A 24,974-nucleotide genomic window follows, 5' to 3' on the forward strand; every position below is an offset into this window, starting at 1 on the left:
GAACTTTTGATAGAAGGCTCGGAGACCCATAGTGTTATATACCAATCGACTCAGTTCGACGAATTGAGGTGATGTCTGTATGTGTGTATGTATGTGTGTGTGTGTGTGTGTACAAAAATGTGAGACACACTTTTTGGTACTTAGCATTATTCGATTTGCTCGCAACAAGTTGCAGTCGACGCGGATTGCGGTCTAGTTGTTTCCTATTGAAAATTGGCCCGATCGGTCACTGCGTTCCAAAGTTATTGAAAAAACATTGTTTTTCTGCCAAGGGTCCCCCCTTGGGAAAAAAATTTCAAAAACGAAAAAAAAATGTTTTTCAAAGGTTGCAGCAATGCGTTCAAATGACCGCAAATGCATATAAATTGATGGAAAAAGCAAAATCTATCCCCCTAAAGTGCTATTTCGACCTCTCTTATGTGTTTTCTTATTATTTTAATGCGCGAGAAAGGCACCACCAACGCTAGGTGGATTGATCTGGGTTTTTTTTGTTTTAGTTTGTACATCTGACAGTTGGCAGTATTGCCAATATACATTCAATGTTATCTTAAATATTTTGCGTTAACATCACTCATTCAAATTACAACCGCAAATGGCAGAAAAAGATCCCGCCACAGATCGTTGCGTGACCAAGCTCGTTACTGTCCCAACAATTCACACCCCATCAACGCCTGTGACAGTGCCGGCCAGTGGTTTCAATCAGGTTGAAATATCATCTTCCCCTTCGCTTCGTGTGTTCCCGGGTGACTCGTGTGTCACTTCTGGAGGAGAATGTAATAATTTTATGTGCTGGCAATTAGCATCTGATTGCGAAATTGTGGTCATGATAATGATCATCATCATCCCCAATGGCACATCGTCGAGACTGTGGCTGATTGACGGCCAGTGGGTATGGCAACATGTGGCACGGAGCTGCCTCCACTAAATATCGCGATTTATCGGTCACCGTTTGTCACACCAATGTTGACAACAAGTGCCAACGGGGCCGACTTGTGGCATGACAACACGGGGGACGTGATGGAGTTATTGAAACTTTCCTGTTTAGAAAATCGTAGCAATCGAGGTCGTTTATCGGGAGCCATAAATAGGTACCAAGTATGCGTGCGACCAGCTCAGGAACGAATAATAATTGAAAGATTTCTACGCAGCAGACAGATCTATCGCAAATCTTCATATTTAATGGCCTAATACTAATCGACCTGTTGTTTCATTTCGTCCTTTGCAGTTCTTCTTCGTGATGCGCAAAAAAACTAGTCAAGTGTCGACGCTGCACGTTATTCATCACGGATGCATGCCCATGTCCGTGTGGTTCGGCGTCAAGTTCACCCCCGGTAAGTAGCACACCCACCCAGGAAAAAAGACATCTCTTAGAATCTCTTGGAAGTGTTTCCACTTCATTGCAGTAGCTGTGCAAATGATCAAATACCCATTAGGCAAATATGAACAAAAACAGCATTATTTGATGCATTTTCGAGAAAAAAAATTGGATGATTGTGAGTTTGTTCACATATCCTGAGTCAACAAAATGTTCTTAAGATTTTAGAAGTTTCTGACATTGTAAAATCATATTCTCGTGGATCTGCAATGTACTTCTTGAAAGTCCACAAAAAATCTTGATAATTAAGTAAAATTGGAATCTCAATGAGATTCTTTTTTAAGATTTTTGATTTCATAAAGCGAAAAGAAATTCGTTTTGCTTCGTGATTTGGATCTTTTGACTCGATAAATTCTACGGTGAGACGTTTTTCAACAATTTTATAAAAAAAAGACGTAATTTCCCCAATTGATTATGTTCCAATCATGTAGGCCTACTTACATAGCCGAACTAAGATATAGTTCACTAAAAGCTGTATTATTGTTGGGCAAATTCAAACAACATCTGAATAGATGCAATCAATTAATCGCCAGCATGAGCAGAGCTGACCAACTTTATTGTGCTCATTCAAAACAATAAAAACTTCATCATTAGCCACTGAAACACTACGCACTCTGATGGGAAGCGCAGTATCAGTCAGTGAGCAGTGTCTCTTCGGTAATCGGATAGATGCAAGTTTAAATGAGCAGCGATTGGTGATGACAATTGTCGATGAAACTAAGGCTACTAAAAATTAATTGACGATCCCTTACCGCTAGGGAAGTGCATAGTATAGGCGCAACAAACCATTCCAGGAACATTTCAAGGCATTTTCTGAATCTAATCCATCGTGGACGGATTTCTAATAAAAAAAAATCCATGAAGCTATTTTTGATTAAATATCCAATTTAAAACAGATCAATTAACTGTTCTACAACAATGTTCTGCAACATTGTAAATAGTTCAATACGCACCTTGAGAAGCGATCCCTTCGGTATATATATTCTGTTGACCTTACTTTATTAATTGCTATTTGCAATTATAATACAGTCATTTTTTGTACAATTATAAACATTATAATTATAAACACGCGGATAAATGGCGCCTGAAACTCCGCGTTTGCTAAGCGGTGAGTTAGTTTTCATTTCAAAAAGTATAGTATCCAGTATATGAACAGGTTAATGTTAATTATTTATGAATAAATGCATAAACCTTCCTTAATTGATTGATATCTTGTGATGTAGACGGAAAGGTGAAAGGATGCTTCCGGGTCTCTTTAAAGGAGCCTTCCCAACCGCTTGAAAAGAGGCTTCCGAGCATCTTGGAAGGAGGCTTCCGAGCCTCTTGAAAGGAGGCTTCCAAGCCTCTTGAAAGGAGGCTTCCAAGCCTCTTGAAAGGAGGCTTCCAAGCCTCTTGAAAGGAGGCTTCCAAGCCTCTTGAAAGGAGGCTTCCAAGCCTCTTGGAAGGAGACTTCCAAGCCTCTTGGAAGGAGGCTTCCAAGCCTCTTGGAAGGAGGCTTCCAAGCCTCTTGGAAGGAGGCTTTCGAGCCTCTTGGAAGGAGGCTTCCGAGCCTCTTGGAAGGAGGCTTTCGAGCCTCTTGGAGGATGCATTCGAGCCTCTCGAAAAGATGCTTCCGAGCCTCTTGTAAGGAGGCTTCCGAGCCTCTTGTAAGGAGGCTTCCAAGCCTCTTGAAAGGAGGCTTCCAAGCCTCTTGAAAGGAGGCTTCCAAGCCTCTTGAAAGGAGGCTTCCAAGCCTCTTGAAAGGAGGCTTCCGAGCCTCTTGAAAGGAGGCTTCCGAGCCTCTTGAAAGGAGGCTTCCGAGCCTCTTGAAAGGAGGCTTCCGAGCCTCTTGAAAGGAGGCTTCCAGGCCTCTTGAGAGGAGGCTTGAGCCTCTTGAAAGGAGGCTTCCTGAGTCTCTTGAAAGGAGGTTTCCAAGTTTCTTGAAAGGAGGCTTCTAAGCCTCTTGAAAGGAGGCTCTGAGCCTCTTGAAATCAGGCTTCTGAGCCTCTTGAAAGGATGCTTCCGAGCCTCTTGAAACCAGGCTTTTGAGTCTCTTGAAGGCAAGCTTCTGAGCTTCTTGAAGTGGGGCTTCTGAGCATCTGAAAAGGATGCTTCCGAGCCTCTTGAATGAAGGCTTCTTAGTATCTTAGAATGAGGCTTCCGCGCCTCTTGAAATGAGGCTTCTGAGCCTCTGGAAAGGATGCTTCCGAGCCTCTTGAAAGGAGGCTTCTGAGCCCCTTGAAAGCAGGCTTCCAGGCCTCTTGAAAGGAGGCTCTGAGCCTCTTGAAAGGAGGCTTCCGAGCCTCTTGAAAGGAGGCTGCTGAGCCTCTTGAAAGGAGGCTTCCGAGCCTCTTGAAAGGAGGCTTCCGAGCCTCTTGAAAGGAGGCTTCCGAGCCTCTTGAAAGGAGGCTTCCGAGCCTCTTGAAAGGAGGCTTCTGAGCCTCTTGAAAGGAGGCTTCCGAGCCTCTTGAAAGGAGGCTTCCGAGCCTCTTGAAAGGAGGCTTCCGAGCCTCTTGAAAGGAGGCTTCCGGGCCTCTTGAAAGGAGGCTTCCGAGCCTCTTGAAAGGAGGCTTCCGAGCCTCTTGAAAGGAGGCTTCCGAGCCTCTTGAAAGGAGGCTTCCGAGCCTCTTGAAAGGAGGCTTCCGAGCCTCTTGAAAGGAGGCTTCCGTGCCTCTTGAAAGGAGGCTTCCGAGCCTCTTGAAAGGAGGCTTCCGAGCCTCTTGAAAGGAGGCTTCCGAGCCTCTTGAAAGGAGCCTCTTGAAAGGAAGCTTCCGAGCCTCTTGAAAGGAGGCTGCCGAACCTCGTGTAAGGAAGCTTTCGAACCTTTTGAAAGAAAGCTTCCGAACCTTTTGAAAGGAAACTCCCGAACCTTTTGAACGGAGGCTTTCGAGCCTTTTGAAAGGAGGCTTCCGAACCTTTTGAAAGCCGACCCGGAATATCCCCCAGCGCCGGACACTTTCAGACACTTTTCAAAACGACCTTTGCAGAGTACTCTTCACGATCTCACGTAGTACAAAAGAAAACTTTTGAAGTCATTTATTTGCAGAGAATATCAGATCCTCATGTTGTAAACTTTGTACAAAATTTGAAATAGAACAATAATGCCAAAATATTCGAATGCATTCTGACCATATGGAGATAGTCAATATTAGCCATATTTTAAATGACGATCATGATATGTTAGACATTTAATTTAACTGTGGTGCAGAATCAATTTCTGTATCCGGCAGCTGTCCCTCGGATTGTGTAACCAAATTGCCATTCTCTACACCTGTTTGTTGAAGCTCTTATACGTGCCCAGCTCTTGTACGTAACCGTGACCAGATTAACGATTTTGCAACAAATGTCTGGGACTCCCATACCCATACTAATACATATTATAACCAATATAATAATAATTATATTTTATTATAACGCTCCCAGCAAAAGAACCCTGAACAATGTTTCTCCGGAGAGAGCTTAGCCGTCACCGAATCTTCGACCGTGGTTCAGTTTTCCTCTATCAAAGGACAGAGCCGGGCTTCGAACACCAGAGAACTCTTATCATGTCGAAGCAAACAGAATCGCTTTTCTAACTCTTCGATAATTATCAGACAGAAAGTTCATCGTTTGCATAGCTTCCACCACGCTATTTGATAGCTGATAAATTTCATGCATCTGACAACTTATCTCGGAACCAAGCCTTGTGTGGGATTGCTCGGAAAGCGTTCTTCACCACCTTAAGTAAAGGAAGAAAAAGAAAAACAAACATGTTAATGGCTATAACAACTTTTCCTAGCTTCAGTTGTGAATTATGCCAAAACGCAAATTGTATTATCCTAACATCATGCGTCTCCATCGTTGCAATGCCTAACCAGAGGCGTCGCGTGATCAATTCTTCAACCTGTGCACTATTTAAATATTTCGAGAAAAACACATAAAAGGGACCTAAAATGATAGACAAATAATTTTCCAGCGCGTTTCTCAATATGTTTGCTTATTTTGTTGCATCTAACTGGTTCTTAGCTACTTCTTGTTTTCTGAATTAACTCAAACTTAACTAAGCTTCAAAGTGATTTAAGTAAAATTAAAAATTACTATCATCAGAATCGTTTCCAATGTGACAAATGAGCAATATATCTATTCGGAAATTATTGAGCTGGCACTTTCAATTCTAATTTGAGTTATTTGTAAAATGAGACGAAGTTTAAAATACAGAACAGTAAATTGGAATATATCAATCATGCAAAGGCTCTAATAATAATTTCTAATTAGCATGTCATATGAGAAAAATAAAGTTTGTACAATAAAGAGAACAATGAAGTTACTTACTCTTCTCAATTAATAATTATTCTATTTACAATTTATATCTTTGATCAATATTCTGGACTGGACAGATGTCGAGAAGTTTTCCGTCCATCAGCATGGAAACTTGCTCATAAAAAAAATCATAAATTTGTGTGGACCATTGACATTTGACTTACCCCCTCCCTAACTAAATATATTGGATTTCTCGAAAAAAAACTTTAAAAATAAATTTCTTTAAAAATGTTGACCCGTTTCATATTCGCTGATTCTGCGACAATATAGATTTTCATCAGAAGATGAAATGTCTGTTTACAATATGTTAATATTGTCGGATACTTCAATGTCTAATATAATAGGCGTATTTGTAAACAGGCTTTATTGCGCTTATTAGCAGATGACAATTTCTGTTTAAATTGAACTAATGTCGCGTTAGTATTATCGGACAGTACATTGTCGTCAGGATTAGTGGATGTGTAAACGGGCCATCCCCATCAAATATCAAAAGCGCTTTTGCTTCGCGTTGCTTATACAAAGCGGAACTTTCGTCATGGAACGCTTTGAGGAAGCAGAAATGCTCGCGCTTTACTCTTCTCTTTCGATTTTGTTCCGATTGCGCTCTCCTCACCGAATCGCGCATGCGCTGTTTGAAGCATTTGTCGATAGGCACCAAACCGTGCACTGCATGCGAGGAACGCTTTGACTAGGGGAACTGGGGGTAGGACGCCCACGTTAAGGAAAATGCCATTTTTATCAATGAAAACCACCATTTCAGCCAGTTTTCATCAGCGCATACTGAAGAACAGCATATCTGCGACTGACTACCGATAACAGATATCTAATTGTCCATTTTATTGCACAGAAATTTGATTTTTAAAAAGCACCCGAAAAAAATGATTTTGAAACCATGCGGGGTGAGATGCGCCAGTGGATGGGTTAAAACGCGCATGTGCTTATCGTACTGATTTTCATTTTAATTGCCTACATTAAGGCAATTAACCGAATGTTTCAGCTGTTTCGGTCATACGAAATGAGCATGGGCGTAATGCCCCACACCGACCTCAGAAGTTTGAAGGCCCATAAAATCGTTTTAAAACCATTTTTGACGACGATTTCGTGTGGAACATAAAGAACACGAGTAAGCAGCATGGCTCATGGCTCAATTATTAATTTATCAATGTATAACAGCGACAGAAAGACTAAATTTCACCGAGCTAGAATTGCATCAAAACACGCAAAAATCGTTTTTTCGAGTTTTTCATGTATAACTAGAGAAAAATCATGAAATATATGTATCCAATGGCAATATTTTTCATTGCTTTATCGTATAGACTATTGAAAATAATCAAAATGGGGATATTTAACCTTATTCAGGGGTGGCGCGTTTTAACCCCTATGGGCGTGCTACCCCCACTTCCCCTTTATCGTACTGATTTTCATTTTAATTGCCTACATTAAGGCAATTAACCGAATGTTTCAGCTCGATGTGCTTTACTACAGGTGTGGGCCAAACCCCAAAGTAGTATTTGTTTAACGAAAATTCGCTCTTTTGAGAGAGAAACTCTCAGTTGGGTTGCCGAAGATAGCCGAAGGTGGCCGAATGTGACGTCACGTCTGGCATACTCAGTACAATTTTTATAACAGACGTGACGTTTCATTCCGCCCACCCACTGTGGGTGTCAATGTTTACGTTATTTTATCGACTACTACAGACATAGAAGACTTTGGCCCACACCTTTACTGAAGCACATCGGTTTCAGCTGTTTCGGTCATACGAAATGAGCATGGGCGTACTGCCCCACACCGACCTCAGAAGTTTGAAGGCCCATCAAATCGTTTTAAGACCAATTTTGACGACGATTTCGTGTGGAACATAAAGAACACGAGTAAGCAGCATGGCTCATGGCTCAATTTTCAATTTACCAATGAATAACAGCGATAGAAAGACTAAATTTCACCGAGCTAGAATTGCATCAAAACACGCAAAATCATTTTTCGAGTTTTCATGTGTAACTAGAGAAAAATCATGAAATATATGTATCCAATGGCAATATTTTTCATTGATTCATCGTATAGACTATTTAAAATAATCACAATGGGGATATTTAACCTTATTCAGGGGTGGCGCGTTTTAACCCCTATGGGCGTGTTACCCCCACTTCCCCTACCTATACATCGCCTATTGCGGTTAGAGCAGATGATCCACACATACAAAATAATGCGTGTAGGGGAAGGGGAGGCAATATGCCCTAGCTAAGCAAACACTGCTTTATTGTCTTATTTGTAACATTATGCATAGGTATTTTAACATTATGCATCAATTAAACAAGATAGCTAGTTAATACCATTCAAAAATTGTCAAAAATCTCAAACAAATTGATAATATTTACATTTAAAAAAAGTGGTGATATTCTGTTGCCAGAAAACTCATGAGGCAAAACGCCTTTTAGCTGGCAGCTCCTAGGGAACAAAGTACCACGCGTCGGCGAATCAGCATTGATAGTGCGTGGAGACGCAAGTACATTGTAGGTTAGAGCAACTAGGGCGTTTTGCCTCGCCAAAATGTTAGATGTTTCTTCAAAATGTGGAAATTTTCGGTTTTTCCGAACTTCCCATACACTATTTTGAAACTTTTTTCGCCCAACCTACATAATTTTAGATCTAGTTTTGTTACGGACATCTTAATGACGCTAAATATGAGGGAAACCACAAAAGGCGTTTTGCCTCGGAGGGGCGTTTTGGGGCCTCTTCCCCTATGATGCATGACAAAACGTTCTCGGCTGGAAGTTCCGTCTCCGTGTTGATACAACATGTGGTGTTGGTGGGTCGGTTCGGTATCGTAGAGAAAAATATAACGCGTCCCCACCGCAGCATTTGGTTGCCTCACGTCACATGCCGCCTATAAAAAAACATGCATATTTTCCGTTTATGTATCTAATAGTCAAATTTGCATGAAACGTCTTTCGAATGCACATAATTCAAATACATGCTTGGATTAGAAAGACAAGAAATCTATCTAGAGTTTGAATGTTGGGAATAAAATTGCAACATGTGCAGTGCACAGGTTGCACATGCGGACACGACGCCTCTGCTACAAACCTTCCTGCAACAGGGTTTAGCAGCTCACAATCGAAAACTTGGAAAAGTGAGAAAAGGAACAAGTCCTCAATTAGGCACGATCTCAGCAAACAAGCAGTGGAAACCCACCATTACGCCATTGAGAATATTTGACCTTACGTCAAAACCTGCCAAAAAATTAATTTCCCTTACCAAAGTTCCTTTTTATATATCTCGTACAGGTGTTCAAAAAATTGTTTATCAATTAATTTTGTTTTTGGTAAAAGTTTGAGAAGAGTTCCATACAAAAAAAATGTTTTTATCGAAATACTCCAAATGCCATATCGTAGGACCCCAACGGAATCTGGAATGATTCCGGAACCATACGGACCATCTGGACACCACTCTTAGTGGAATCAAAACTAGAATAAAAACTGGACCTTGTCTCAAAATTTCACATTTATCGGTTGAAAGCGAACAGAGTTATGATTTTTTCAATTTCAAAATTTGCCTTCTGGAAGAGCTTGGCCTTTTGGGTGTTAAACAAACAGTTCCAAATCATCTCCTTGCCAGAAAATCTTTCTTGGAGAAATTTTATAGTCAATAATGAATTGAAACCACCCAAATTTAAAGAAAAGGAATGATTAATTTATTATAATAGCCATGAGGCGCTGAAAAACTTCAATTCGTTCCACCTAGCAATGATGATGCCTTTCTCGTGCATTAATGATGCTAATGCAAACAATCACACAAACACGTCTAACGATTTAATAACACTTGAGTTTCGACATTTTACATTTATTTATATACATCACAGTAAAGAAAATTCTTTTAAAAAAATCGTTATTTTCGTAAGGCGACCTAGGGAACAAAACAATAATTTTTCAATAACTGCAGAAGGCAATGTCCAATCGGTGCAAATTTTAATAACAAACAATGGAACCAAAACCCCCGTCAAATGCAATGCTTCGTTGAACGGTCAATGCTTGGTTTAGCTATTTTGCAACGCAATTGAAAAACTGGATGCCCTATTCTGGAAATCTAAACATGATGCCGGGGAAATACAAACAGATGTTTATACAAGTTCAATCAGAGAATTTCAGTTGAATACTAGTCCAAAAAAACTTGTTGTCATCTATTTAATTCTGCTTTTCCATTCGTTTCTTGTCATATACGTGCATATCAACCTCAAATGTATAATCGTTCTTAGTAATTTAACATCGAATAACTATCAGAATCACAATGACTAACAATTATCTTAATTTTACAGGTGGCCACAGTACCTTCTTCGGACTGCTCAACACCTTCGTTCACATTGTGATGTACACGTACTACCTGTTCACGGCCCTCGGACCACAGTTCCAGAGATACCTCTGGTGGAAGAAATACCTCACCAGCCTACAGATGGTAAGTTGATCGGACGTTGACAATAGCGCGGCGCGTGTTCTCATTCTAATCGCCGCTTTTCGCCACATTTTAGGTCCAGTTTGTCGCCATCATGGTGCACGCCTTCCAGCTGCTGTTCATCGACTGCAACTATCCGAGAGCCTTCGTCTGGTGGATCGGAATGCACGCCGTCATGTTCTTCTTCCTGTTCAACGAGTTCTACCAGACCACGTACAAAGCGAACAAGGTTAGTACGGTTCGTTCGGATTCAATGTCGGTTGTTCCGCGGCTCGTGTGGCTTGATTTGGATTTCTCGCTCGCAAACCTACCCATAGCTTCGATGCCGCGGGGTTAGATCTTGGTGCAACGTTTTATTTTCAATCTCAGTAATAAACAACCTATCGCGGGACGACTTCAGCAGCCGTCCAGGCAACGAACCTGTTCTATCGCAATTCGAATCGATCATAGATAAAAGTGCGCCTGCCTGGGTGTGAAAAGCTCAAAGCGCGTCGTCGTCGCCTCGTGGCGTGGCGTGGCGTTGACCGTGCAAACAAAACCGAACAAAGTGCTTCGATTGGCCCCCTTAAAAATGATGACGGTTGCATAAGTTTTCGACTTGCAAAGTGGATCGAGAGCGCGAGCCCGAGCGGGCAGCAGCCAGTTTGCGTTGTTTTCGATAATAGTACTTTCCATCCAGTCCGGGTAGACAATTTGCTGGTGTGAATGTTTGTTGTTGCTGCTGGTGCAGATGGCCGAAAATTGTGAACCTATGGGTACCGTAATTTATTATTGCAACCGTAATTAGGCAGAGATGGGGATATTGATGCCGAACGCAGTATTGAGTAGGATCATTTTGATTGCATCGTAGAGCATTAGGCTGATGATTGTAGAATGATAATATTTACAGTACTTTCTGGATTCCGGCGCAATTTTTGTCACTACGCAAGTCGTTGGATACGCGATGCTCAGACGATGCAGCATTTAACGTGTTTATGTTTTGGTTCTTGAGAAAATATTTTGAATATTTCAAAATAAATCTCCAAATTTTCAAAAAATCCCAAAGAAAATCTCCTAAAAGCTTCTTTTTTGTCATTTTTCAGAACATTTCTCTAGCAAATTATTCTTGATTTACTCCTAAAATTGTTTTCGATTTCGTAAAGATTTCAAAATTTGCACGAGAGTTCTTTTGTTTTTTCTCATATTCTTTTCAATTTCCATAGAGATATGCCGTTTTTGCGTAACATTTTTTCTTTATCTCCCCATATTTTTTTTTCTGATTTTCTCCAGAGAACAGCTACTGATTTTTTTCCTCCAATTCTCTATGGAAGTTCAATTTTCATTGAATGTTCTAAAAAAATACATCTTCATCATTTCCACGAAAGTTTTTTTTTAATTCCCACGGATTTTTTTTTACAAATTTCCAATTATTTTTTTTAAATTCGATAAAAAATTCATTTGTATTTCCACTGATTTCTTTTAAATTAGCATAAGAAATACTTTTTCAATTTTTGTTGATTTTTTTCCTTTTAAATTTTCAACAGAAAATCAGCTGATTTTCCACAGTTTAAGTTTCAGAATTTCCAAAAGGAATTTTCCGTCCAAAATTGTGCGAGCTGACAAAATTACGTCTTTAGTTGAGACCGAGTAACGATGTTGTCGTACACGCACGTTTGAAACTGACCCCTGTCGGCTCGATGATATTTTCGCTGACTGAGTGAAGTACCAACTGCGGCCGCCATCGGGTAGTGGTCCAAGCTGAGTTCCCGGTGGGTTACCGTAGGACCGTGTCCGTGGGTTTAGGGCTCAGGATGGTATAATGGACCTATATTTCGTCGGTGCACCATATCACGCCATTTCGATTGGAGCGGAAGCTGCTTCATGGTTGATGTTTGGCCTTGAGGCATCCTGCGATGATGAACTGCCTCGGCCGGATGAACTTGACGTTGTCTCTTCTCAGATCATCCGATGTTCCATTGCCGACTTTGGCTTGCGTTGGGCAATAAGCCACGATTAATGTGTTGATGCCTACGAAGGTGGTAACTTCCACTCTAACGGCTTCGATGGCGCTTGAAGCAGCAAGCAGTAGGTGATATTGTATTTGTAATGCGATAGCCACTCCTCCCCCTGGAGTTTGTGGGATCCAACCTTTCCAGCCTGAAATCCGGAATTGTTGCATTTACCTCGGATTTTAGGTGGGTTTCAGTGATTAACGGCAAGTCTATCTCCTTTTCCCAGAGTGTAGATCTGGTTGAAACAAAATTTGCTGCTGCGTAGACGAGCCGCAAGTTAACCGAAGATCGGAGCCAGCTGCTCTCCCAATAAACATTGAAGACGGGTAAAGCGCTTGTACATCTAAAAACAGCCTTAAATTGTTTGTTGGGCTGCCATGTAGAGGGGTCTTCATCTTCTTCTTATTGGCATTACATTCCTCACTGGGACATTGCCGCCTCGCTGCTCAGTGTTTATTTAGCACTTCCACAGTTATTAACCGCGAGGTTTCTAAGCGAAGCTACCATTTTTGCATTCGTATATCGTAAGGCTAACACGATGATACTTTTATGCCCAGGGAAGTCGAGACATTTTCCAATCCCAAAAATTGTCTAGACCACCACTGGGAATCGAACCCAGCCACCCCTCAGCATGGTCTTGCTTTGCACCGCGCATCTTACCATTAGGCTAAGAAGGGCCTCAGTGCAGAGGGGCGCGGAAGGTCTCTCATCTTGTTGCCGGCGGAATCCAGGGGGAGGAAAAGTTTCCCATTCGCTGGTGGAGAACCAGATGTTTGCTTAATTCGTAACTTCGGATGCAATCGAGGCTAAGACAGCTGCTATTTTTCTATGGTTGTGGAAGGACCGGAATCAGCCGCCGGAGATGTAGAATTGACGGAAAGTTTCGATCGTCGAACGATGGAGTTTTTACGGTTTCCACACAGAACTCCGCACACTTTGGGTAGGCCTTCGTGGTGACCCGGTGCTTATTCCCACAGTTGACACATTTGGGGTCCGCTTCTTTCATCTGATCGCATTCTTCTAAACCGCGATCACCGCCGCACCGGGTGTATCGAGCGATCATGAAGTAGTTCAAAGTTCAATGGCCAAACCGGGGACAGTTACCTTCATCAGATTGAAGATGTTGAACCGTGACCCAGGTAGAATTTGTCATACCGGACGATTTTGAATATGTATAAAGGCTCCAGCCTGCTTCCTCCAGAGCTTCCTTCAGACCTTTTACATTGACGTCGTCGAAAACCCGCAGCAAAACCTTAAGTAGCTTACAGCCATTCGTGTTATACTGGAATCGCTTGGCATTCAGGTACTCCAGCAACTTCCCTTGGCCATTTGGTTCACACCTTCGACATAGAACCGAAACGTGCACTTAACGATCCAAGGGATTAGCTTCCGTAGGTCAGTCGGTCAGGTCCGTTGGTCCACCCTTCACGAAAATTAGTGAAATCTCGGGTGTTTTATCTTGAATCAGCGGTTTCTGTTTCATTCTCTTCTTGGAGGTGTGCAGCCGTTCCACATTGGAACAACTCAGAAAAAAGACGGTCAAAACCTCATTGTGGCGTTTAATACAGATTTAGATCCATGATTTGTTCATAGAATGTGTTCAAAAAGCTGCCCGACAAAATCTAGACCGTGAAATCCACTATTATGGTTCAATGCATACCCGAGCAAAAAAAAATTTTTTCAACATTTTTTTTTTTGTTCGGGCTTTTGACAATGTTTTAGAATATTGTGTTTTGAGAAGTTTTGCTGAAGATACTGTCTGTTTTTCTACTTATTTTAAGTGTTGAATCGTTGTTTTTCGATATTGTAGTCTTAAATTATTATAAAAATCGATTTTCAATATTTCGAAACTAAATATACAATGTTTTGACCCGTTTTGTATCACAAAACATTGAATAACACTGACATACGCTAATCTGAAGATAATCTGGCCTTTTTTATTTACATTTCTATCAAATGGAACACATTTATCGAAAAAATAGGTCAATTTCATGAAAAAATGTCAACCTTATTGGCACATTTTGGTAGCTAGATTTACGTTATTCAGAAAGCTAATTTTATATAGAAGAAGCCAGTGGCTAAAGCTCAATTGGGTCTGATGAGGCTCATTAATTTTTGTTCCAATTCTTAAAGTGCTATTTTAGAAAAAAAAGAAGGTTTTGTTTCACCTGTATCCAGTTTGTACTAAAAATAGTACTAAAAAATGCTATAGCTCCCGCTTACAAAGAGCATTCTTCTGCCCTGAAGATCTGGTACGCTCATCCCTACGCTCACCCTACTTATAGAAATAATAAATAGATCCACAATAAGGCTGATGAAATGAGTATATGATGAGAAAGAGAAATATTTATCGAAAACTACACTATAAAAATTAGAACAAAAATCAGTGAGCCTCATCAGACCCAACTTAGCTTTAGCCATTGGCTTCTTTTATACAAAATCAGCTTTTAGAATAACGGAAATCTAGCTGCCAAAATGTGCCTATAAGGCTGATATTTAATCAAGAAAATCGCTTTTTTTTCAATAAAACCGTTCTATTTGACTGAAATTCCAATCAGCAAGACCATATTACCTGAAAACGATCGTATATTAGTGCCATTTTTTTTGTGATATAAAACGTGTTGATATGTTGTATATTTATTTTAAAAATACTGAAAATCGTTTTTTATTTGAGTTTTGGGCTGCAGTATCGAAAAACAACGATTCAACCTTTAAAATTAGGAAGAAAACATACAGTATCTTTAGTAAGGTTTCTCAAAACACAATATTGTGAAACATTGTCAAAACCCCGAACAAAAAAAAATTGTGGAAAAGAAATTTTTTTGCTCGGGTGTCGCATTAAAACATAATAGTGGATTTCACGCTCTAGATCTTGACGAACAGCTTTTTGAACACATTCTATGAAAAAATCATGGATCTAAATCTGTATTAAACGCCACAGTGAGGTTTTGACCGTCTTTTTTCTGAGTTGTTCCAATGTGCGTTCGTCCGGCGTCCCCGTCCTTCAGGAAACTTGTGGCTCGAGAGAAGCTTCGCACTTCCCTTGTCGGGAACAATCACTTCCAATAATGTACGCTACCGCGTTCTATTCGGGACCGAGCTGGCATCGCGTCTCCCACAGAGGGAACTAATCGACGAATACGCCAATGCGCGAACACGAAACACAAGAAACGAGCGAACGAATGATGCACCCACGAGCGAAAAACCCGTTCAAGTATACCACCGGAAAGAAATTCCGGATGAGTGAACCAAATTTCGGATGGATTTCAGACGACTTGTCAAAGCGTCACGTGGCATGCGTTCAAACGCACAGCCTAATGAAATTTTCCACCGACAATTCTTTGGAAAGTACACTCGTTTCTGTTTTTACACGAATTTTTTTTTACACGGCCGTGTAAAAAAACCCCTTACAAAATTTTTGCAAAGTTGCTCCATTTTGCATGATTCGTCAAGAAATCATAAAACTTTTTTAACACGGATTTTCAAATTTTGAACTGAAAACTTTTTTTACACGGAACGCATTCCCCGTGTTAAACAAGAATCGGATGTACAAGAAAAAATGTTCGGTCTTCCCACTGAAAATTCTTCGGTATTTCCACTAGATGGTTTCACTTGAACCTGTTGGAACCGGTATTTCAATGTTTAGTTTTGGTGAAATTTGCAAAAAAAAAATTGAGAGACAAAAAAGTTACAGCAAAAAAAAGGGGAGTTGCTAACGGAAGGGTTAAGCTGGTAGTTCGACCTGTAGCAATGTTTTTTTATGTGTTCCTAATTTAAACTCCAGTTAGCTGACTGTCAAAAGAGTTTATATTTTTATTGATTTCATTTACTGTCTGTTTTTTAAACGTTCATGATTCAGCAATAGAAGGAATGCTAATTGGTTTCCAGCGATGTAATCATTCACAAAACTCATGACTTATTCTGTTGTGAGAGATTATTAGTGCATAACTTTTTACTCAGAAAACAAAACGATCCCTTTAGGACCATCGAATACACAAAACGAATCATGCAGAATGAAGATAATTATAAGGAACATTTTTACTAAGATTTAAAGATACACTGGTGTACTGTTTTTCTTGATATTTACGTACAGAAGCTCTTCAAAATACATTTCAGAATTTACAGCAGTATAGGAGCCAAGGTTCTAAATCGAAAAAAAAGCATTTATAAGTAACCACATTTGAAAATACACAAGCTTTAAGAGAAATCAATTCACAATTCAAGGACATCTGAGAAAAAGAAACAGATAAATAGAAGAATTCATAATGAATAATAATAATGCCTCGAATCCAATAAGCGAAAAGCAGCATCTTCATCCACTCACATTGCTCGGTTTTAGAGACGTTATAGTTACAAGACATTGCTCCCTCTTCTTATTGGCATTACATCCCCACACTGGGACAGAGCCGCCTCGCAGCTTAGTGTTCATTAAGCACTTCTACAGTTGTTAACTGCGTGGTTTCTAAGCCAGGTTACCATTTTTGCATTCGTATATCATGAGGCTAACACGATGATACTTTCATGCCCAGGGAAGTCGAGATAATTTCCAATCCGAAAATTTTCTATACTGGCATCGGGAATCGAACCCAGCCACCCTCAGCATGGTCTTGCTTTGTAGCCGCGCGTCTTACCTCACGGCTAAGGAGGGCCCCTCCCTGCTCCCTACCGGTACGAAAAAAATACTTTATATGGTGTTTTTGCACCATCTTAAACGATTTCATAGTTAACAACAGTCAAGATGGAACATATTCACCCCAATCCGAGAATTAAGAAGCCATAGAGAGTCTGGTTGATCACTGCAATTACAAGCATTAACGCTACATCTCATTTTTAAATGTTTTTTACTACATTTCCATTTCAAGTTTTCAACGCCAAGCAAATGGATGGCACAATCACGGATTCCATCAGCTCAATTTCTGCAAACAGTTGAAAAGTAGCAGACAAAAATACGAGTTTGAAAAAAGTAGATAGCCACTTTCCTGCATGGCACACTACGACCGATCCAGTATGGGTCAATCGTGTATTGCGTCATAAGTAGGGGAGATGCGGTCAATATGATCCCCCTAAGCTAATCACTTAATTTAATGGTGATTTCCTCTGACAAAATGTATATTCGAAGTGTTTATCAATAATCTAATATATCCGTCATTATGTGGTCCAAAAATTTCCATGTAAAGCCAGCAATATTGCAACAAAACGATTTTATTCCAAAATTGAAAATTTCAATCCATAATGAACGATGCTGGGCAATATGCGCCACCCAAAAATGCTAATCAAAAGATTCCAATATTTTTCACCAAAATTTTTCAAATTATTCTGCACAAGATTAGTGTCAACTCTATCCTTTCAGTTAGTCAATGTCTTAGACTCATGGTAATGAGGTGAAAATATTTTTTGTATCTAAAGAAAATCATTGAAGACAGAAACGCCGAAATTGCGTTGGAATGAGCCAAAATAATGTTTAATTTTTTTAATTTTCAATACATAGTTTTTTAATGATTTTTTTTCGTTTGACGGCTTACAAATGTTTGTTGACTTCAGCTGCCTATAACTTTGAGACAAAATTTGGGGTATAAACCAAGTAAAAGGGGTGGCGCATTTTACCCAACCGGCGCATTTTATACATACTTCCCCTACCTACAATTTGATATAACAGCATTCCCTCGTTTTTAGACAATTAGAAAATTAAGTTTTTTTGTTTTTGAAATGTTATCACTCGGTTTGAGCGCCTCACATGCTCTTGATTGCAGCGTTCTGATTGCCAAGAAACCCGAGGCCAGTGGTGATGCAACGACTGAAGACACGCTATCCAACTACCACCAATAGTCATTTCACCAGCAGACTCGATAGCTGTTGCCCCAAAGCAGAAACAGGGTCCGTAAAGATCATACGTACAGTTTCCCTTTTCATTCCTATTGGAATGACATCCCTATAGGGGTGTTCACCCATTATTCACCCAAATGCGCTCCTACTTCTGCTATGCTTCAGATGTGGCTTTTCCGAACTCTTTCATCATCCAGGGATCCAAGCGAATAATGTAATGTAGTTCACCAGCTTTCTATACGATCTTTCCGAACTTCCGCACTTGTCTCGCACTCGAACGCGATATTCGTATTTGAACAATCGTTCAGCAATATTGTTCATACAAATCGGTTCGCTCTTGGCGGCGATTGACCCGTGGAAGGATGTAGAATCTACCGGTTGGTTAGCAAAATGATTGAGATCTCTATGTTGATATCAGATTTCTGGCACTTCATACATTGTGTTTGAAAGTCTGCATGTATCGCTCTGCTGAACCGATCGGCGAAAGATGATACCGGGCTACCATTTTGTGCGTTACGCCGATCATCGGCGAAATCTCTCGGAACGTCTGTCTACGATATGAATTCTACTTCATGGTCGCTAAGTAGCACCGATAGAATTTCGATTGTAGCAAATTTTTCTCGACACGTCTTCACCGTACTCTCTGCAGTAGTAGACTTGCACGTCAGACGTGTCAAACCGGATGAAGAAGTAGGTAGGTAGGTGATACGGTCCTCCAAAACCAACATGGATTCTTTGCAATGGCAACATCGTAGTCTCCCAACAAGGCATACAGGTTTTCTCAGCATCAGTTCTGATATGACCGATTAACATCCAGCACAGTTAGTAACTGTAGTGGTGTTTTGGGACCCGTGTCACCAAGGGCAATTGGGTTTTTTATTTAGAACAAAAGTTAATTTGTTGTATTTATTCAAAAGAACACCTTTTTCTGAGCCACGACATATTTGAAGTTTAAAATCCATTTTAAAAGTTTTTGGAAATTTGCCTTCTTGGCAGTTAGCTCACAGGTTGACAGCTCGGCCCATAATAAAATCAAGTTAGGGATGTTCAATACGCGAAATTATTAGGTTTTTCGAAATTAATTTAAAATAGTTCTTGTGCACCAAAATTCATGAAATTTTGGATTTGGGTTCGGTTTTTATAATAGATTCAAGATATGTAATAATCTCAATATCCCTAAAAAAAAAACAATTAACGTGTTGATTAATGTACGGTTGAAACAATAATGATTTAATTAGCTATTCTCAAATACATTTTTACCTACGGGAGACAGTCGAAGCCAATGTAATTAGAGAAGGCCATTGGGGCCAGCACAACTTAGTAAGAGGCACTAAAATGTGTGCATTCCAATTTGAGGTCTCGGACTAGAATTGGTGAGATCTTCATTGATGTCAACGAACGGCTTTGGGTGTTCGTTGTACATCGATTGAAAGTATGAGAAATTATAAAAGGGTATGATGACATGCGTTAGACACATGCCATAAAACTATCTCCTCGATATCGTGATCCATTCCAACGCACCAGCAGTTTACTCTAATTAAGGACATTGTACGTGCCGTACTAAAATAATTGGAATGTAATTCATCCAGCACTTTTATTCTTAGCACGGGCGGAATTTGTAGTCCGTATACCGCCAGAAAGAAAATTTCCAAAGTAAGAACCCGGTTTGGTAAACTTGGAATCCTCAGATTTTCCACACATTATCCCTTAGATGAGGTTCCGCTTAGACTTATTTTCAGCTGTGTTTTGGGTAAGTTCGGCAGCGGAGTTCCAATTAGGTTCAACTTGAAACTGTTCGACTGAACTTGCTTCTTCACGGCCCTGAATGATACTTCGCAACTTCATCAACTTGAACGGCATACAATTTTTCCGAAGGTTATTCAAAACATAAAGAACCGTACTGCGGTTCTCATCGAATGTTTCGCAGCAGTTAGTCAGACCGACAGACGACTGTACTTCATCCGTATTCTCGAGAATTGTTGTAACTTTCTCTTGTATCTTATGAATACTCTTTTTATCCATGAGATATCCACAGTAGTCGATCTGCTACACAAAAACAAGTTCTACTTCTTTTTGTTCCACAAAAACACTTCCACATCTTGGAATGGAATGCTATGATGGTGGAGCCTCCAAAGGACTTCTTCTAATAGTCCAAGACGCACATCATCGTTGTGTCCCATGACTTTTCTTTCGTCGGAAAATACTCTGACTGCCATGCTGCATTGCTGAAGTAAATATTTCTCTGGCAACCTGGGCCACTACTAGCTGCAAATATGTCTGTACAAGGCCAATTCTGGAAAAAAAATCTGTCCTCCGGCTAACGATGCGAACAGTTTTCCCACCTTAGGCAGTAAATTGCAGTCCATGGATAGTTCTGATTCACCTTCGTCGCACACATTCTGCTTCAAGCTTGTCCTATTCATCTTCCACCGTCTGCTGTGAGTCGAACGGAATCTTCCTCGTCTTCAGAAGCACCGACGTGGCATTTTTCTTCGGGAATTAACTGACTTGATCAAAACAGATCTTCCTCATGAAGTTGTCCAACACTTTCGGAGAGAAAGCGAAGAAGGAGATCGCATTATCCGTAAATGGCGTTTGATCGAAATGGTCGTTTGACCAAATAGTCGAACGGGTCATATGGCGACGGCCACAAAAAAATTTTACTTAACCGGTTATTTGGCAAATAGGTTATTTGGCAAATAGGTTATTTGGTAAATAATGCCGTTTGACAATACTGAAAGTTGTGGAAAGTATGCAGTGATTGATGATAATTGAGAACTTAAAGAATGGAAATATCTCGAACCGAATCCTTTTGAGCTTCCAAACAGAATTCAAGTGGAATATTAGAAATCTTTTCCTTCTTCTAGAAAGATTCCGTTCGGAATACTTAAATCATTCTGTTGGGAAGCCGAGAAGCCCAGAAGGCTCCGTGTGGAAATTCAAACTAATTCCATTCGGGAACCCGAAAGAATTCCGTTCAGAAAACCCAAAAGAAAAGAACGAACTTTTTTCAGGCTTACGAAAAGAGATATTTTGGGATTCCAAATAGAAATCTGTTGGATATTCGAACAGAATACTTTGGTACTTCCGAAGAGAATTCCTAAGCTTAGTCTTAAACGAATTTCGCTCAAAAGCCAAAAAAATCCTTTTTGAAGCCCAAAAGTATCCCATAAGAACGGAATGGATTTCTTTTGGGCATACGAAAAGAGTTTTTTTAGGAGTTTCGAATAGAATCGTTTTGAACTTCCGAACGGAATTCTTTTGAGTTTTCGAACTGAATCCTTTCGGGTTTCCGAATGGAACTTGTTTGGGCTTCTGAATGTTTGTTTGAGGAATACCAGAAGGATTCTGTTCTAAATCCCAAAGAGGATTATGCTTGAAAGCCCACAGGATTTTTTTATAAGCCCGACAGGATTCTGTTCGGAAGATCAAAGAAATTCCATTCGGAAGCCCAAAAACATGTTTTGCTCAAACCCCAAAACCTTTTTGGTCTTTTGAAAGGCATCCCAGAAGGACTCAGTTCAAAAGTCCAGAAGGATTATGTTGAGAAGCTAAAAAAGCTTAGCTTGAAACAAACCCGAAATGATTTTGTTCGGAAGTCCAAAAAGCTTTCTTTCAAAAACCCAAAAGATCTCCGTTCATAGACTCAAAAGAAATCCATTTTTCTAAGTTTTTGGGCTTCTGAATGAACTTCCGTTGAACTTCCTCACAGAGCCCTGTTGGGTACACCTCTTCATGTTTTTTTGCTTCCGAATTCTTTTGGGCTTGCGAAAGGAATTCTTTTGTGCTTACAAACGAAAATCGTTTGGGTCTTTGAACATTCCTTAAAACTTTTGGGCTTCAGAACGAACTTCCTAACATAACCCAGTCGGGATCCCGAACAGTACCCAAAGGATAAACTTCTTTTAGGTCTGCAAACAGAGATCTTCTAGGTTGTCGGAACGGAAGCTGTCGGAAGGAATCTTTCGGGTTTCCAAAAATATTTTTCATGAGCTTCTGAACGGAATCTTTCTTAGCTTCCGAAAGGAATCCCAGAAGGATTTTGTTAAGAATCCCAAACGGATTCTGTTCAGAATACCAAAGAGATTCTCTTTGGAAGCCCTAAAGGATTCCGTTTAGCAGGCAAAAAGGCCAAAATGGTACCGTTCGGGATCCCGACAGGGTTCTGCTCGGATGTTCAAAGGAAGTTCGTTCAGAAGCCCAAACGTTTAAAAGTATTTTGGGTCTATGAACGGAGATCTTGTTTGTTTTTGAAAAAAAAAACAAGTTTATTGGACTTCCGAACGAAATCATTTCAGGTTTCCGAATGGATTTTTATTTGGGCTTTCGAACGACATCCTTCGTTTCTAGTTGATCTTTTTTAGCTTCTCAACATAATCCTTTTGGGATTATGAACTGAGTCCATCAAGGATGTCTTTCAAAAGACCAAAAAGATGTTGGACCTTTGAAACAAAAATGTTTTGGGCTTCCGAATGAAATTTCTTCAATATTCCAAATACCATCCTGTTGAGCTCCCGAACGGAACCATTTGGCTTTCGAACGGAATCCTTTTTGGGAACGGAGCCTTTTGGGCTTCATAAGGAATTCCTTTTGGCTTCAAAGCAGAATCCTCTTTGGGATTTAGAACATAAACCTTTTGGTATTTCTGTCGAAGGCCACCTAATGGGTTTTTGGAGGAAGGGAAGGTCCCAAAAGATTTCCGTTTGTAGGCGCCAAATGAAATCCATTCCGTTCGTATAGGCTTCAAAACGGAATTGTTTGGGCTTGCGAAAGGAATTCTTTTGTGCTTACGTACGAAAATCGTTTGGGCCTTAGAACAATAAACTTATGGTCTTCTAAACAGGATTCCTTTCATCTTCCATACAAAATCCTGTCGGGTTTCCATATGGCATCATTGTTAGCTTCCGTGAGGAATCCCTTTGGATTTTCGAACGGAATCGTTCAAGGTTTCTGAACGGAATCCTTTTCGTCTTCCGAGCTCAATCTTTTTGAGCTTAAACAAACTTTTTAGGATTCTGAACGAAATCCGTATGGGATTTCTTTTGGAACGCCAGAAAGATTCCATTTAGCAACCCGACAGAATTCTATTCGGAAGCCCTAAATCATTTTGATCGAAAGTCCAAAAGAATTTCGTTCGAAAACCCTAAAAATCCGGTTGTAAGCCCAAAAGATTTTCGTTCGAAATCCGAAAAGAAATCCATTACATTTTTATGGGTTTCCAAACGGAATTATTTGGGTCTCCGAACGAATTCCTTTTGTCTTACGAATCGAATTCGTTTGGGCTTTGGAGTTGATTATTTTTAATTTGGACTTCCAAACGGATTCCTTTAAGACTTTCGAAAGGAACCTTTTTGACACCCGAAAATATTTTATTCGGGATTTCAAATGGAATCCTTCTGGATCGAAGTAGGCTTTGCTTGCGCGCAGTCGATTGTGTTGTGTTTTTCAGCAGAGTATTGTTTATTTTTCGTTTCGCTGATTTTTTTCTTCTTATACTACGCCACCTGGAACCAGGATTTTTCCGGTCTAATGTTTTGGGTCTCTTCGGATTTGAAGCTTAAGATTCTGCAAAGTGCGGGAGTGTTTGGTAGTTTTGGCCGGAATAGTCTTGGGATGATTTGATTTAGTTCTGATGTGTAAGATACGCAAGTCAGGATTGTAATCGCACATTACTTTTTATAATTTAAATCTATTGTTTTTTTCTGTAACAAACAATGTTATGGATTTCATGATACTTTTTATTCGGGTATACTTCGTTTGCGAGTGGGATGTTTTCAGTATTGTCGGCGTAGCACCAACTTAGAATTCGGAAGTCGGGACTTCCGAACCGAACTTTCTTCCGAAGTTTTATCTGTCAAACTGATTGATGCGTTGATTAGCGCATCTTTAGGCGAATCTAGCGCACTACTTCCGAAGTTGGGAAAGTTGCCTGTATCTGGAGAAAAATCCAACTTCGGTATAAAAAGCGGTCTAACTTTATTCCGGATAGAGAATATTATTCGAACAGTCACTTTAAATTTTATTTTCAGTTGAATTCATGACCCTGTTATTAAACCAATTCTATTCATTCTTCTCGTCCACAGCGGAGACAAGCGGCAGCCGCCGAAGCCAGGCGACTGGCGGCCGAAAATGCCAAACTGCAGAATGGCAGCAGTAACGGTAGCGCCATCACTGCCAACGGGCACCACGGGAAGAACGGTTCGGTGCACCATCACAGTAACGGCAGTGCCACCTCCAACGGCACCTCGTTACTGTCCAACGGTATCGGTAGTAATAAGGCAGCCGACTATTACGTTCGGGGCGATCTCCCGGCAGAGATCGAGATCACGCAGCGACAACCTAGCAGCCGCAATCAGGCACAATAATAGCGAATACGACGAAGCAACCCCTTCCGGTACAGGAAGCGATAGGACAACCTCACACACCCACAGCTACACACAGACAATATTAAATCCAAGCTACTTCCTTAGTTCCCTATTGACTTCTCGTATGAGAAGCTTCCCCTCCTTCCTAGCACTCTCCTACAAGCATACAAAATGCAGTGGTTTCTATTGTTATGATTAATTAATTTATTGTAAATCTTCTTTATTATTAATTCATAAACAAACACACACACACACTTACACTCACACAACCAAAAGTCTATGTGCATTCGCTATCATTTTTATTTGTGTTTCATTGTTTTTGGTACAGTTCTATCAATCACTTACACTGAAACATTTTCATTCAAGTTGGGTTAAATGTCGTCAACATTCGGCAATAAAGTGCAAGCAAAGTATATTTTAATGCAAATCATGTACACATTAGAAACCGTTATTTACGGTTTGTAATTTGAAAAAGGAAAATGAACGTGTCAAAAAACTAATCAACTACTGAGAGAAGCAAGAAAACAATCACAACACAGACAGGAAATTCAAATCTAATGAAATGAAAAAAAAAAGAATAACACACATTCACACACAAAACACAGCAAACCGTAAGCAAAAGCCAAAACAAACTGAGAGAGAATAAACGAGAGGTGAAAGCTTTTCCGTTTCTACTATTCTCCCGCCGTACAAGGT

General features: G+C 40.2%; 1 protein-coding gene across 3 annotated transcripts in view; it reads left to right on the top strand.

The window, feature by feature from the left end:
- The window catches only part of LOC134226606 (elongation of very long chain fatty acids protein AAEL008004), a 318,180-nt gene extending 293,475 nt beyond the window's left edge, over nucleotides 1-24,705 (top strand). For all 3 annotated transcript variants that reach the window (XM_062707493.1, XM_062707503.1, XM_062707486.1), the window contains 4 exons: nucleotides 1,226-1,331; nucleotides 9,966-10,102; nucleotides 10,176-10,328; nucleotides 23,997-24,705. In XM_062707493.1, coding sequence (XP_062563477.1) covers nucleotides 1,226-1,331; nucleotides 9,966-10,102; nucleotides 10,176-10,328; nucleotides 23,997-24,278 — 678 coding nt within the window. In that variant the 3' untranslated portion in view covers nucleotides 24,279-24,705. The remainder of the gene's footprint in view (nucleotides 1-1,225; nucleotides 1,332-9,965; nucleotides 10,103-10,175; nucleotides 10,329-23,996) is intronic.
- The last annotated feature ends 269 nt before the right edge of the window (nucleotides 24,706-24,974 follow it).

This window comes from Armigeres subalbatus, chromosome 1, assembly GCF_024139115.2.
Source record: "Armigeres subalbatus isolate Guangzhou_Male chromosome 1, GZ_Asu_2, whole genome shotgun sequence".
Taxonomy (NCBI): Eukaryota; Metazoa; Arthropoda; class Insecta; order Diptera; family Culicidae; genus Armigeres; species Armigeres subalbatus.